At 55.8% G+C, this 14,598-nt stretch overlaps 1 protein-coding gene across 4 annotated transcripts; it reads left to right on the top strand.

Moving 5' to 3' along the window:
- The first annotated feature begins 1,366 nt into the window (after positions 1-1,366).
- Positions 1,367-13,524, top strand: CD300LG (CD300 molecule like family member g). Of its 4 annotated transcripts, none has more exons than XM_008693524.2 (8): positions 1,367-1,473; positions 2,378-2,713; positions 5,205-5,306; positions 6,026-6,281; positions 6,970-7,082; positions 8,968-9,020; positions 12,162-12,251; positions 12,800-13,524. In XM_008693524.2, the coding sequence occupies exons 1-8, from the start codon at positions 1,431-1,433 to the stop codon at positions 12,911-12,913; spliced, it is 1,107 nt and encodes a 368-aa protein (XP_008691746.2). In that variant the 5' UTR covers positions 1,367-1,430; the 3' UTR covers positions 12,914-13,524. The 4 variants fall into 4 exon arrangements, with proteins under 4 accessions (XP_008691746.2, XP_040496486.1, XP_040496484.1 ...); XM_040640552.1 differs by having other exon boundaries at positions 6,197-6,281; positions 12,800-13,523; XM_040640550.1 differs by lacking the exon at positions 5,205-5,306.
- The last annotated feature ends 1,074 nt before the right edge of the window (positions 13,525-14,598 follow it).

Genomic DNA, 14,598 nt, shown 5'->3' with positions numbered 1-14,598 from the left:
TGATGGAGTCTGGTCCCGGGGTTCCTGCTCATTGTCGGCAGTGCCCCCTAGTCATTGGGAAATTAAGACACATCCCCCCACATTGCCAGAATCTCTCTCTCTCTCTCTCTCTCTCTCTCGCTCTCGCTCTCGCTCTCTCTCTCACACACACACACACACACTCACACAATGCACACACACAATCTCCCCTCCCACAACAGCTGACTTAATGCTTCAAATATTTACCCAGCAAGAAAGAACAATCCCAACTGTACATGTGGAAGCATATATGCCAAATGTTAACCCTGGTTTTTCAAGGAAGAGGAAATTGCAGGAAACATTCCCATTCTTTTTTTTTTAAACATTCCTGAATTGTGTAAAATTTTGGTTGCAACCAGTATGAACTTTGTCATCGAAAAACCTCCGACAGAGCTATTTTGAAAAACTATGTGTCAGGGCTCCCTCTAGTGTGCGTGTGTGTGTGTGTCGTTCCTTTAAAGGAGGATTCAATTCTGTGATTAGAAATTGCTAAATGACTTTTTTAAATGCCCACCAGACAACTTAAGGCGGGTGGGGAGACCAGCCTTACTGCGCGGCCTGCGGGTGGCTCCAGGTATCCGGCTCGGCCCAGCCCTTCTGCTTCCCCGCTCCCCCTTCGCAGCGCCTCCCGGTGGCCAAAAGTGGTACTGCGTCCTCCGGGAAGCAATGAAGGAGGTGCTCACTGACAGAGGGACCCCTAACCTCGGTACCATTGACCACTTAGCAGTCTGGTAAAGCTTATGGGTCTCCTCTCGGAATAATCGTCTTTTAAATATATAAAATAATATACCTATGCCTAAAAGAAAGTCAATAACGTTGAAGTGGTTATCAAAATATTTCTAAGTGTGTTATATAGTAATAAATGTGCTTCCTTAGTGCTTTCAATAACCAGCTCTAGTGGCAGGCCTGGTGATCAATTATTTTCCAAGTACTGAGGAGCACAGACGATATTTCAGGCTAGCGGCGACAACTTGATGGGCCAGTGTCTGATTTTTTTGGTGAAAAAGTCACAGACACTGCTAGCACAATAGAAGGAAAAGATAAATCGCTTAAAGGTTAGTAAAGGTCAATATGTAATTTTTTCAGTCTTGGACTCCCTGAATTGACCCTCTGGGGTGCATGGTGGTGGGCATGGTTAAGACCCCCCCCCCCAAAGGGTAGGGTTTTGGGAGAAACGCTCCGGTGGTTTGGCAGAGGTGGGGGGGTGGGGGAGAGGGGAGCGCGGTAAACCCCGAGGGTAAGTAAAGGGAATGGCAGACGCGCCTCCCTCTGTGCGCAGACGGGGAACCTGCACGGCCCCTCCCCCCCTTTCCTTGTCCTGATCTCGTGCCACTGGAGGAAGTTAAAGCCCCGAGTAGTTGCTAGAGGAGCTCCCAGTTCCCGCGGGTGCTCCTGTATGTCCAGCGCCCACCATGTGGCCCCTGGTCCTGCTGTGGGGCTGCCTCTTGCTCCCAGGTGAGACGGGGCGGGAGAGGGAGGAGTGGCGGAGGGATGTGGGGCTCATGCCCAAGCTGGCAGAGAGAGGACCTCCTGAACCTACCTTTCATTCTCGTGACCCACTGCTGCCTGATCCCTCCGGGTTTCACCCCCACCGCACTAGTCCTCAGCCCGCAGAGGGGGTGGGGGAGGGGGCAGGCACTTGCTGTTTCTGGAACGCAGAGCCAGACCTCTGGGTTCCAAACCCTTCATGGTTAGGGGGTCGGGAGGGAGGCTTTACCAATCTCACCGCTGTTTTCCTGCTGGAGGCAGACAAGACACCCCTATGTGGTTGCCATGGTAAACGCTGCAAATATTTCTTGAACTGCTACTGTACCACTCACAACAACCCTGAGAGATAAGGGATTACCCTGTTTCATCAGTTCACAGGTCTGCCTCTTTTTTTTTTTCCAACTTTTTAACATCAAATATCAGGACGAGTCTTGTAACGGATGACAATTGTTCAAGTGACCAAGCTTTTTTAGTGGCATATAAAATTATGGTGTATCTTACATATGATAACATCTTAATTTCAATGAACTAGGACATTATCATCATCGTCATCATCATCATCTATAGAAGAGAAAACCCAGATGCCCAGGGAGGGCAAACAACTTCTCCAAGGTCACACAGCTGCTAGGTGGCAGTGCTGGGACTCAGACCCCGGGCTGTCTGAATCTAGAGCTTCGCCACCACCACCCTTTGGGACGCCAGGCTTAGGGAAACAGCAACAGCCCTGTCCCAGTGTCCCTTGGTGGGGAAGGGGAACCATCAGCCCTTCCAGGGCTGCCGCAGAAAGGAGTGACTGAGGAAGAGTCTTCTGGTCTTGACCCTGGAACTTGAATCCACGGAATTCTGACCTCCGTCCCTGCTGTGGTTTCAGGTTATGCAGCCGTGGTGGGCCCTAAGGAGATCAGTGGGTTTGAAGGTGACACGGTGTCCCTGCAGTGCACCTACAAGGAGGAGCTGAGGACACGTCAGAAATACTGGTGCAGGGAGAGTGGGCTCATCCTGTCCCGCTGCTCGGGCACTGTCTATGCGAGAGAAGATGGCGAGGAGATGACGGAGGGCAGGGTGTCCATCCGCGACAGCCCCCAGACGCTCACGCTGCACGTGACCCTGAGGAAGCTGACCCTGAAGGACGCCGGGAAGTACTTCTGTGGGGTCTCCAAACTGGGCCTAGATGAGTCTTTCCTGGTCTCTCTGCTTGTCTTTCCAGGTAACAAATGCCTCTGCTTCCCCGGATGGGGCACAGGTGATAGAGAGAGGAAGAGGGACAGGTGGGCCGCTGATCAGTGCTGGACCCCCTTGTCCCCTCGCCAACAGGCGTAATGCTTATACCAGCCTCCCGGGGGAAGGGCTCAAGGGCTCGGTGAGATGATGCCGGTCAAGTGCTCAGTGCTCTGCCCGGCCCGTCGTGGGAGCAAAGGCAGCGCAGTGCGAGGCGAGGCTCCTCTTTGAAGAGGTCACACCGCGCAGATCTGTTGAACGCCCTGCTCAGTGCCTTTCATCTTTGCCCAGATGTAGGAGAGCGATTGCATGGGCTGGGGATGAGAGGGACAGCCACAGAAAAAAAAAAAAAAGACTCCCTCTTTGGAATTCAGAGATGTTCCCGAGGATTCCGCAACTGGGCCCACCACCGTGAAGCATCCCAGGCCCACTCCGTAGCGGCACCCCCTCCCCTGCCATGGCCACACTGGCCTCGCCCTGCCTGTGGTCTCAGCTCTCCCTTCCTGCTTCCCTTCCCCAGATCTCGAAGTCCCAAAGGCAGGTGCTACTTCGTGGGCCTGGGATCTAGCCTCAGAGGAAGAATTCCTTGAGCTCGGGGACACTAGGGGATTCTGGCTGGGGATGGAGCAGCTCTCTGGATGTCCAGAATCCCACCTAGACCTGCTGAGCTGAGAAGAGAGAAGCCAGAGAGGGCCCAGGGGAGCGGGCAGCCCCAGTCTGCGGGCCAGTGAGGGTGAGCAGGTCTTTGTATCCCGTTCCGCAGATGGGGGCCCGAGGCTCCAGAGAGGAAATGATCTGCCTGAGGTCTCATGGCAGGAAGTGATGCAGCCAGGATTCAAATCCAGGGGTTTTTTTGCTCGCTTTGGTGTCTGCTCTTTCCCTCTCCTGGCCTCATCGCTGGGACCCACCCCACTCCCAGGCTGTCCCCACTGTCAGATCCCTGACATCCCTGGGTCTTTATTTTAATTCAAGGAGATAGAAAGAAGCTCACCAAATAATAACAGTAGTATCATAGCCCTATCAGACCTGTTCTCCATTATTTGCAAGCTTCTCTGAGCTCCTCTGATTCTTACCAGCATTCAGACCTCCTTCTTACCTAGTAAGGATCAATTTTACCTATATTTGAGGTTCTCTATTTTTAATTTTGACCTCACTTGTAATTATTCATCTCCGCCTGATGTGTGCATTATGATGGTACCCTGTGTCAGACCTTGTTGACCTTCGATGGTACCTGGGACGTAGAAAATAAAGGCTAACGGCAGTGGTGTGCGGGGGAATGTTTAGCTGGGAAAGCTCTGATTCGCAGGGCCTGCCAGTTGCTGTGGTTTAAATGCCCCTGCCCTCCCCAATTTCCAGCCACCGATAGTTTAACGACCAGCTTACAAAATTCCTGAAAAGTGAACAGTCAGCTCTCCCGAGTCAGTGGGAGCCATCTCAGCACGCCATCAAGTATGGCGACAGATCAGAATTTCTGGAAAGGTCAGAACAAGACAAGAGTAGCCACTGTCATTTCTTTTATTTCCCATTGCCTGGAGGCTCCAGGCCACGAAATATGACAAGATAAAGAAGTATACCTATAGGAAAGGACAAGATAAATACCCTTTATTTGCGCAAGATTTGATCATTTCCTCAGAAAAAATCAGAGAAAACCTGACTTTGTATTAGAATAGAGAATGACAGGGACAGGGAGCGAGTCCCGGATGGCACTCCAGCAAGGAGCTGACCGAGGTTACCGGGATGGGTGGGGAAGGGGGCAGGGAGCTCGGCAGCTCCCGGGGGGGATGGACCACACCGCGTTTCTGCCCATTGTGCTGGTCACAGAGGCTAGGCATCTTGTCCTTGAGGGGTCCCAGCCTCGCGGGGACAGAAAGAAGTGGGTCAGGCAGCGGTGGAGAGGAGAGGCGTGGCACATAGGGGAACAGCGCGGCAAAGGCACGGAGGCGTGTGGGATGCTCACTTAGCTGAGAATAGAGGGCCAGCGGAGGGGTGGCTGGTGCCCCGAATGGTGAAGAGGTGAAGCCGATGCGGTGAACTGAGGTCTGAGTTTGAAAGGCTTTAAAAGGTCTGTAAGAAGCTTGAGCGTCAGCTCATAGGCAGTGAGGGCCATCGACGGTTCTGAAGCAAGAAACAATGGGATCCAGTATCCCATATCCAGATCCATGTTCTAGAGGCAAAACGAGCATTGGTGTGAAGAGTGTCCTGGAAAGAGCAGGCGGCGGGCAGCTGGGGACAAGGGAAGCCGAAGGTCTTAGCTAAGTGGGAGGCCAAGGGGACTGCAGGATGGGGAGGCCGGCAATCAACTAGAATCTTCCATCCGTGGCTCCTAAGTGGCTACAGGGGCGGGGGGGGGGGTGGAGATGGTGGGGACTCTGAACAGAGAGGTGGGGGCAGGAAAGCTACTGGCTGCCACCAAGGCAGGAAATGTGGCTCAGAGCGGTGATCCTCACCTCCCCTGAGACCAGCCTTTCCCTTTCCCTTAGGTCCCTGCTGTCCTCCTTCCCCCACTCCCTCCTTCCAGCCTCTTACTACAAGGAGCCTCCAGCCCAGGGCAAAAGCTTGGCAAACTCAGCCCCCAGCATTAAGTGAGTGAATGCTTTTTCTGTCCCCCTCCACCCATGTATAAAGCAGCATCCAGTGAGTGGCTGCTCGTAGCCAGATGCGGCGCTCCGTGGCCCCCAGAGCCCTGGAGCTGCACCTTCGGCGGAGGAATCGGCGGCCCAGTGGGGTCAGCTCCCCCAGGGAGCAGCAGAGCCCAGGGAGGAGGCGCAGCCTGACCGCCAGGCTTGTGTTCTGTCCGTTCCCCCCGGGGTTGAAGGGCTGAGCAGGAAAGATAGGGCCTTGAACCCTGACCTCTGGCCCTGTCCCTGCCACCCTGCCCTGCTGACCCTGTGGCTGTTGAAGGAGGTCAAGGCCGGTGGGGGCAGAGGTGGTGAGGGTGGGCGTGTGGCGACATGCCGTGATAACTGGCCAGGACTGGAGCGGGAGGGCAGGAGCGCCTCTGAGCCCTGCGTGGCCACTGGAATGGGTCACGGAGTGGGGGCAGGGCTGCGGTGCCACAGGCAGCGGCACGGACGGGGCTGAAAACTATGTACGGGTGTGGGGCGGGCCTGAGACCCCGTCGGCCTGCTCACGGTGGCTTCATCTGGGCTTCTCTTTGCTTCCTGGGGGGTCCTTTAGCTGGGGATGTCAGAGAAGTTAGTTCTAGGAAGGCTAGGGTTCAGGGGTCAAGGATCAGAGGTCTGGGGAACACCGGGATGCAAGGGTCTGAGAAGGTGCTGAGGCCTTGCTTTTGGACTTGTAGCTTCTCCTGGTCTCCACCACACAGTCACCACAGCCAACCAGGGGAAGACAGGGGCCGAGGCCGCTCCGTCCACGGGGACCTCCCCGTACGGGCACGTGGGAACCTCCCCAGACACAGGAACCTCTCCGTGCGCGGGGACCTCTCCTCATGAAGCAACCTCTCCTCATGCAGGGACCTCCCACCCATCCACACAGCTGGACACCACCTCCGCGAAGGACACCCAGCTGTCCCCCAGCAGCAGCAGCTCCGTGTCCAGGTGAGCCCAGGGCGACCAAGATCCCCTTTCAGGCCATCCCCAAAACCTAACGTGCCTTGGAGCAAGTGAGGACCTGGCACTCCTTCCTCTAGGCGAACACGGCCTCCTGTCAGGGCCGCAGCGAACAGCGCAGAGGGCAGACTCGGCCCCGGTCCCCCCGCCGCAGGGCCCTTGTGCAGTGAACAGCGTGCACTGCAGAGCCGGCAGCCCTGTTGCTCTGGCCACACAGGCCCGCCTGCGGTGAAGGGTAAACCGCGGCCCCGGTCCCCACTCCTGTCCCCACCCCAGCCTCGGAGGCAGCCACCCCAGTTTCGCCGGCGCACCTTGCACTGGGCCCTGGGCCAAGCATGAACATAGGTTTTTTTCTTACCCAACTGGAGCCGCGGCCTGAAGGGTTGGTTCTTGGGGCTTATACATGATTGCACGCGGTTACTGACTGAGGCTTCCTGCCTGAGACATCCAGGTACCTGCGGCCACATTCAGACCCAGCTGAGAGTGTTTTCTGGGGTTGGAAGTGGGGGCGGAGGTCCCTCCCACTGGGACTGACCAGGTGCTGTGGTCCCTGGTGCCCTCTGATCCCTTTGGGAAAGACAAGGGACATGGGGGGGACGCAGACGGCGAATGCCGTGGTGCACAGGATGACTGCTGTCTGCTGACAGCTGCTGGGCTCCTTCCATCTCGCCCACAGGGTCTCCATCCCAATGATCCGCATCTTGGCCCCGGTCCTGGTGCTGCTGGCCCTCCTCCTGGCCGCAGGCCTGATTGCCCTCGGCAGCTATCTGCTCCGCTGGAGGAAGGAAGGTGAGCGAAAGTAGATGGGAGGGGGTGGGAGACCTGCAGTCCCGCCACTACCCCAGGGAGACCTTGTGGGTCAGTGTGTCTCTGAGATATGGGCATCAGGAGCCCTGCTTCTCCCTTCTGAGGGAGCCACAGGTCAGTCAACATTAGGAAAAAGCACTTCAAATGTGTGAATGGGAGAACGGGGGCTCTTGGCTTGCTCCCATCTGTCCAAACTCATCAATCACTTCTGTCCTTATTGATCCCAGCAAACCCATGTCCACCCTGTGCAGGTCCAGGTCCTGTGTGACTACCGTAGCAGGGGGTGGGGGCGGGAATTCGAGACTAAGCACTTGAACAGGAAGGATATTGTGGCCTCACACCCACCGTGGGGTCTTGAGAGGTGCTCAGCTCCTGTCAAGACTTGGCTTCAAATCCCAGCTCTGCTACTTTTTAGCTGCGTGACCTTGGGCAAGTCACCTACCTTCCCTGAGCCACGGCTTTTTTGGATCACGGATCTAGAATACAAGTGAAATAGAACAGAGATAGAATATGAGTCCAACAGAAGTAGAATCCACGCCACGCATGTACTTTATTTTTTTTTTTAAAGATTTTACTTATTTATTCGACAGAGATAGAGACAGCCAGCGAGAGAGGGAACACAAGCAGGGGGAGTGGGAGAGGAAGAAGCAGGCTCCTAGCAGAAGAGCCCGATGTGGGGCTCGAGCCCATAACGCCGTTATCACGCCCTGAGCCGAAGGCAGACACCCAACCGCTGTGCCACCCAGGCGCCCCCACGCATGTACTTTAAACTTCTCTAAAAGTCACATGAAAAAGGGTAAAAAGGAACGAGGGACGTTGATTTTAATTACACACTCTATTAACACGATCTATCCAAAACGTGATCATTTCAATGTGGAATCGGTATAAAACTCTTCATGATATATACATTCCGCATTCTGCGTTTTTTCATATCAAGTCTTCCAACCCTGGCGTGATTCGGAGCATCGTGCTTCCGGAGTCAGTGGCCGTGCGCGGCTGGTGGCAGTAGCATTGGTTGAGAGGGTTGGCCGAAATATCAGTCAGAGCGGCTGCCAGGGCCGGGCGTTTCTGTGTGCCTTTGTTGCTTTTCTCTCCTCGAATGCTCTCAATACTGTGCTGTTAGAAACTACTCATTCCGAGCGGCCCCATTTGACAGGGGAAGAAACTGAGGCAGAGTGGTTAAGCAGTTTGCCCTGGGTTTGCACAGCCAGGAAGCGGTGGAACCAGGAAGATGTGTGCCAGAGTGCTCTGCAAATTTGCAACGTTGTCCTACAGCGGGTGGCCCTGGGGGTGGGGGACAGTGGTCCTGGGCCTGCCTCCGACTTCCTGCGCGACCGCCAGGAAGACATGTCAGCTTTGCCCACGTCCCCAGGTCACTGCAGAGGAATCTGGAGGAGCACATGGGGTGGGAACATTCCTGATCAAGACCTCAGACCTTCTTAGTTCCTTGCCTCTCAAATTGTGGTCCCCAGCTAGCAGCAGTGACATCCCCTGGAAGCCTGTTAAAAGACTCTCAAGCCCCAGCCCTGACCTGCTGCATTAGAATGGGCATTTTCATAAAATGTCCTGGGATCCTGGATGCACACTCAGGCTGAAGAAGCAATGACCTTAGCACATAGAGTTACTTTCCCGGTCGGTTTCTGGCCCACACCAGGGGATTTCCATGTACCCATACCAAAAGGCTGGATCATTGCTAAGGGACTGAGCTGAAAGGCCAAGCAGTCTGCCTGCCCAGCCTGTGTCTGCTTGCTCCCTCTGGGAAGTCCCTGCTCCCAAGTGCCAGAAGGCCCTGTCCCCCTCTGCGGGAGCTGTTGCAGGCTGCTGCCAGCTACTCCTGGCTCAGGGTACGCCTGCTGGTCTCTTTCAGCTCAACTGGCCGCAAAGACACAGAGGAACGAGAAGGTCCACCTCTCACACTTGGTAAGGAAGGCAGCCGGCCCTAAGCCCCAGCTCGGGTCCCGGTGGGGCTGGACGTCAGGACTCCTGGGCCCCGTCTCTGCATCTCCCTACCTGCTTGTCTCTGACCTCCAGGCAGGGCTCGCTTCCCATCTCTGGGGAATCTGTGTGAGCCCTGAGAGCAGCCCTTCAGGGTGCAAGCCAACAGAGTGCCCCTGTCACCCTGACTGCCCAGCAGGTACCAGGCAGGGCTCTTCCCCAGGCCCAGCGCCCTCTTCTCCTCCCCGTTTTAGAAGCAGAGACTGTCAGAGCTGGATCCTGGGGTCTTTGGGAGGGCTGCAGAATCACGGGTTCAGGACACAGAAGCCCCACCTGTGTCCTCCCCCAACCACCCCCACGCGCGCGGCTGTTTGTTGAGATGCCTCCACTTTATTCGCTTACACATGAGGGCAGGAAAGGGGGGCTGCCATCGCCTTCTTTCCTGGCGCCAGTGAGGACAAAGGATGCAGGCCTGATCCCCTGGGGAGGGGCTGCGGCAGGAATGGGGTTCTGAGCTTTGGCTTAGGAAGCAGCTGTTGTTGTCTCAGGAAGCCCAGCAAGGCCAGAGGTGGTGGACAGGAGTGAGGGAAAGGTCATGAACCTGGATGGGGAGGGGGGCTGCCACTGTCCTCCAGAGCCCAGCGTCCCGGCTGTGCGTCCTAGGGCGCACCCTGCTGGCTAGAAGAGGGGTGGGGCAGGAAGAGAACCTCTGGGCTGTGCGGCTCTGCTCCAGGAGGGCCGGGGAGGCCGAGAGCGCCTGCACCAGCCACCTCCCTTCTGCCCGAGCTGCTGCCACCCAGCCCACTGCGGGAAGGGTGCTTGGGACTGCTTCCTGCCTGCCCCCGCTTACGTGGTAGGGGACAGGAAAGGGCACAGGGCCCGTGGGCCGAGGGGCTGGGAAGGAGCCTGGCCCCTTGTTGGGGGAAGGATGGAACAGGGTCTCCCTGGAGGGTCAGAGACAAGACCGCTGTGAAGATGGCCACCTGAGAGCTTTTGGTTTTCTTTGGTTTATTTCCCCTCTGGCTTCTTTGTAGTTTTTAGCAGGTGGAATTGAAAGGGTTTGGGGTGTTCTTTGCCCCCATTCAGGTCAAAGAGGGAAGGGGGCACTCTACTGGCTCTGCCAGAGAGCCCCAGGGGGGTGTAAAATCAGAGGGAAGTATGAGGGCTCAGGCCAGCATTTCCCTTGCCTGCAGAGCTATTTCAAGAAGCTCTCATTTTATTCTTTAATTGAACACCTACTATGTGCCAAGGGCTTTGCCTATGTCACTGAATCTTCATAACTCCTCTACGTGGTAGGTGCTATCATTACCCCTTTCTTACGGAATAAGAAACAGAGGTTCAGAGAGCATAAGTAACTTGCCCACAGAGACCCAGCGTGAAAGAGGCAGAACCAGGGAAACGGACTCAGTCTGTGGGGCTGGCAGTGCCCAGCCTGCCACACTGCAGTGCAGAGGGCCTGAGCAGGGGAACCAAGGGCTCGGCCTGCCTCAGCCTGTCCCCCGAGACTCAGAAGAAAGAACCATCCCCAGTCTGTGAACATGGGACGGCTCAGCCCCTAACTCCTGAAACAACCCAGCTGGGAGTGCCAGGCTCCGATTAGGGCTCGGCTCCCACTTCCCGAGGCTTCTCTGATTCCCTGCTATTTTCCTAGTGCTTAGACGCAGAAGCTCTCATAGGTATCTTGTAAATTGAACCACATAGAAAATGCCTCCGCCCTTGCTGGAACAGGCCAATGAGCCATGACGTGGGCAGAAGGACCCACATTGGACGTAGGGTAGGGGTCCTGGCCACTGCCTGCATGTGTGGTTTGGTCTCTGCCCCCGGAGGTTCTTTCCTCAGATTCAGGCACCCTTGAGTAAGTGACACTTCTGTGGCTCTGAGGGTCAGTGGTGGTCAGCAGTGGCTGGGTTTGGGCCAAATCACAAAGCTGTAAAGATGGGATTCATGGGAAAATGGAGTGACATCAGGAGTCGTCTGATGGAGCCCAGCGCTGCGGTGTCCTCACCATAGGCAGGAGAGCCCAGGAGAGCCCAGGGCCATGACTGAAAGGATTTGTCCTGCTCCCTCGTGCCCTCGTTGCCCCAGCCCCAGCCCCCTGAGGAATTCTGCTCTGATTTTCATCTTGTCCTGTAAGACTGAATGTGTCCCCAGAGACGGCTCAAATGTCCACCTCTTCCCCCATCCCCTGCAGCCAGGACAGTGACAGACGTGGGTTGGGGGGGGGCACTTAGGAGACAAGGACATTGAAATGAAGGGAAGTGTGTGCGGCACATTCCACCAGGATGGTGGCAGGGGATAGGAAAAGAGCGTGGGTCTGAGGTCACGTGGTCGTGAGTTCAAGTCTTAGCTCAGCTGTGTGACATCTGGCAAGTTACATCACCTCTCTGAGCCTCAATCTCCCCATCTCATGGGGTTAGGTTAGGAAATTGTGAGATGAGCCCCCCAGCAGGTGTCCAGAAAACAGGAGCTTCTTCCTTTGTCTTCAGTGCCCATCGGGCCATGGGGTCTGCCGGCTGGGACACCCAGGGCAGCTATGCCCTTCGGAGACCCGCTGGGGGCCTCGGCGGCTCCAGCCTCTTCTACCCTGCTGCTGGTACAGGATGGCTCCTACCCAGTCTGGCCTGCCTGCCTCTCTTCCCTCGGCCTGGGCTTTCTTATCTGATCAAGGAGGAGGTGCTCAGGCTTGGGATTTGTAAAGAATTTTTCCTCTGCGGTTTGTTATTGGGTGAACCTTTGAGGTGTTCAACTTTGCTCTCCCGGGGCTGCGAAGACAGGCAGCCTGCACATTCCTTCTGCTTGGGGGATAGACATAACAATAAGGAAAACAAATGAATCATTCCAGGAGGTCCCAGGTGTTGAGCGGTGAAACATTGCCACGAATATTCATTATAACCCTGAGGCAAGAATTCTTCTCCCATTTGACAGCGGAGGAGTCTGAGCCTCAGAGAGGTTAGCGGTCTGCCCAAGGTCACTCTGAGATGTAGGAAATAGGACGGAAGGGCTCTGACCCCACAGCCTGTGTTCCTGCCCTTGCCCACGCTCTCCCGTGGCTCCCTCCTCTTGCTGTGGCGGCTGGACCATCGCTGCTGCCAGGAACGGGCTGTGCTGACCGAGTCTCTGTTTCAGCCGCTGGAGTACACGGTGATCAAGCTCGCAGGGCCCCCTGGGCCTCACGCCAGCCCCAGCCCCTGCACAGAAACCCAGTGCCTCAGCCAGGTGTGAACAGAGGGCGTGGGGGGGGGGCGCGGAGGAGGGGAGTCTGGAGCCACCTAGCCTGACTCCACTCTGACAATGCAGGGAAGTGGGGGGGGGGTTCTTTCCTCAGCATCCGCTCTCCAAACACTGCCCCCTGCTTCCGCCCACCTACCCCATAGGCTCAGGCCATTCCATGAGGGAGTCAGGACTCGCAACCCTACATCCTCTTTTTTTTCCCCATCCAGAAAGTTCTTGAATAGCTTGTTGGTAGGTGCAGTTTCAAGAGCTCTGAGCTGGCAGGGTTCCAACACCTGCTGGCCAAACCTGGCCAGAGGCCATGAGGATGCTCTGGGCTGGGGGGCTGGGGGATGTTTGGGAGGAGGTAAGGGGCATGGATCAAAAAGCCTGGGGGTTCTGGGGGGAGCTTGTTAGTCTGTGCCCCTTAGACAGACAGACGGACAGGCCCAGAGCTGTGGAAAATTCTGGGGTGGACCCAACAGTGACCTGGAGACAACCCCACACACACACCAGCTGGGCTCTGCTTTTCAACCCCTGACTGTCTTTTACAGACTTCAGAGGAAAATGAAGCCCCTTCCCAGGACCCGGAGGAGGACATGATCACAGGGCCTCCCCTCCACATGTCTGGGGAGGAGCTCAGCTTCTCAAAGTTCATCTCAGTCTAGCTGCAAGAGTGCGCTCCAGGCCAGCCTGCGGGGATCTGAAAGGCTGCATTTGCACTAACTCAAGTAAGCTTTCCGCGACAGCTTCAGAACCCGCCTGCCAGACTCAGGGCTCTCCCCCACCCTCCCCGGGCCCTCCTCCTGCATGCCCAGCCTGACTCAGAAGCCTTCGTCAGCCCCGGAGCCTCACAGTGCCAGAGGGACCCTCGGACCTCCCCAGTATGTTCACCTCCATGGGCGGGGCGTGCAGCCTCTGGAGCTCGTCAGTTGGGCAAGGCTCCGGAGATCTGGCCTGAGTTTGAATCTGCTGCAAGAAATCCCCTGAGCCTGGGTGCCCAGGAACAGACCCCCACCTTCTTCTGCCTTCCTTCCATCCTGACTCAGCACCACTTTCTCCTGCGTAAGTGCGCGTGGAGGAGGAGGGGGAAGAGCATGCTGGGAATAGACGCGGGTTCTGATTTCTTGAAATGTGACTGCATCCCAGTCCTTCAGGAGGCTGGTTAAAAATGTGATTCCTGGGGGCGCCCGGGTGGCTCAGCGGTTAGGCGTCTGCCTTCGGCTCAGGGCGTGATCCCGGCGTTCTGGGATCGAGCCCCACATCAGTCTCTTCCGCTATGAGCCTGCTTCTTCCTCTCCCACTCCCCCTGCTTGTGTTCCCTCTCTCGCTGGCTGTCTCTATCTCTGTTGAATAAATAAATAAAATCTTAAAAAAAAAATGTGATTCCTGGGTTCTCCCAAGACCTACCAAAACCAGCTCTGGGGCTGGGCCCACAACTTTGCATTTCTAGCAAGGGTCCGGTGACTCTAATACTTGAGTTTGAGAAGCAGCAGGCTCAGGTTAGAGTCTACCTTTGGTGTGTGGGGCCTCCCACCTGCTCCGCCCCAGAGGGGCTGCCCTGCCCATGACACCATGACCCAGCTGGGGGCTGTCGGAGTCCAGGCCCAAGTCAGGTGCGCACTGGAAGGGGTGAGCACATGGCTGGCAGGGAGGGGTTGCCTTTCCCGGCTCCCCACCCAGCCGTGCTTTGGAAGGAGGCTGGAGAAAAGCTTGGCTCCTTCCTTGTTGAGAAAGGGTTCATTGCCTGTGGGTTGGGGTTAGGGAGGGGTAGGAGAGCACAGGGTGCAGGTGGGCATCTAAAAGGCAGAAGAGAGGGGATAGGGCAGGAACCTAAGAGGAACCTGAAGGTGACCCTGAGTCTGGCCCCCAGGACTGCTATTTTTTTTCTTTTTCGACTTTCTTTAAAAAGTGCAATGGGTGGTCACTCAGTATACAAAAGTTAGAGACACGGCAGGGAGGAGAAGAAAACTCGCTCAGGCTCACCACTCCCCCAGACAATCACTGCTGCATTTTTTTGCGTTTCCTTCCTGTTTCGTTACTCCACATCATTGGCTGGATTTCACTTTAGACCCTGCTTTTTCCACTTAATTCTTTTTTAAGATTTCTATTTGTAAGTAATCTCGACACCCAACGTGGGGCTTGAACTCACAACCCCGAGATCAAGAGTCGCACGCTCCACCGACTGTGCCAGCCAGGCGCCCGCCCACTTAATTCTTAGACACTTTTCTCCATGTTTTACCAACGTTTATAAATAAAATGTGTATCAGCTCCGTGATATTTCCTCACAGTGTGTTTCCATTCATTTCAATTGTCTCTCATAAGATATTTAATTTGTTTCTATTTTTGCTAT

The sequence above is a fragment of the Ursus maritimus genome, unplaced genomic scaffold, assembly GCF_017311325.1.
Source record: "Ursus maritimus isolate PB19 unplaced genomic scaffold, ASM1731132v1 scaffold_24, whole genome shotgun sequence".
NCBI lineage: Eukaryota > Metazoa > Chordata > Mammalia > Carnivora > Ursidae > Ursus > Ursus maritimus.
Note: the sequence above shows the minus strand (reverse complement) of the source record. Positions and strands in the feature narration are given on the sequence as shown.

Excerpts from the sequence above, each read along its gene's own strand:
- CD300LG (XM_008693524.2), top strand. The coding sequence starts at position 1,431 with ATGTGGCCCCTGGTCCTGCTGTGGGGCTGCCTCTTGCTCCCAG. Across the intron at positions 6,282-6,969 it reads AGCAGCAGCTCCGTGTCCAG|GGTCTCCATCCCAATGATCC; the intron begins GTGAGCCCAGGG and ends TCTCGCCCACAG. Across the intron at positions 7,083-8,967 it reads GCTCCGCTGGAGGAAGGAAG|CTCAACTGGCCGCAAAGACA; the intron begins GTGAGCGAAAGT and ends GGTCTCTTTCAG.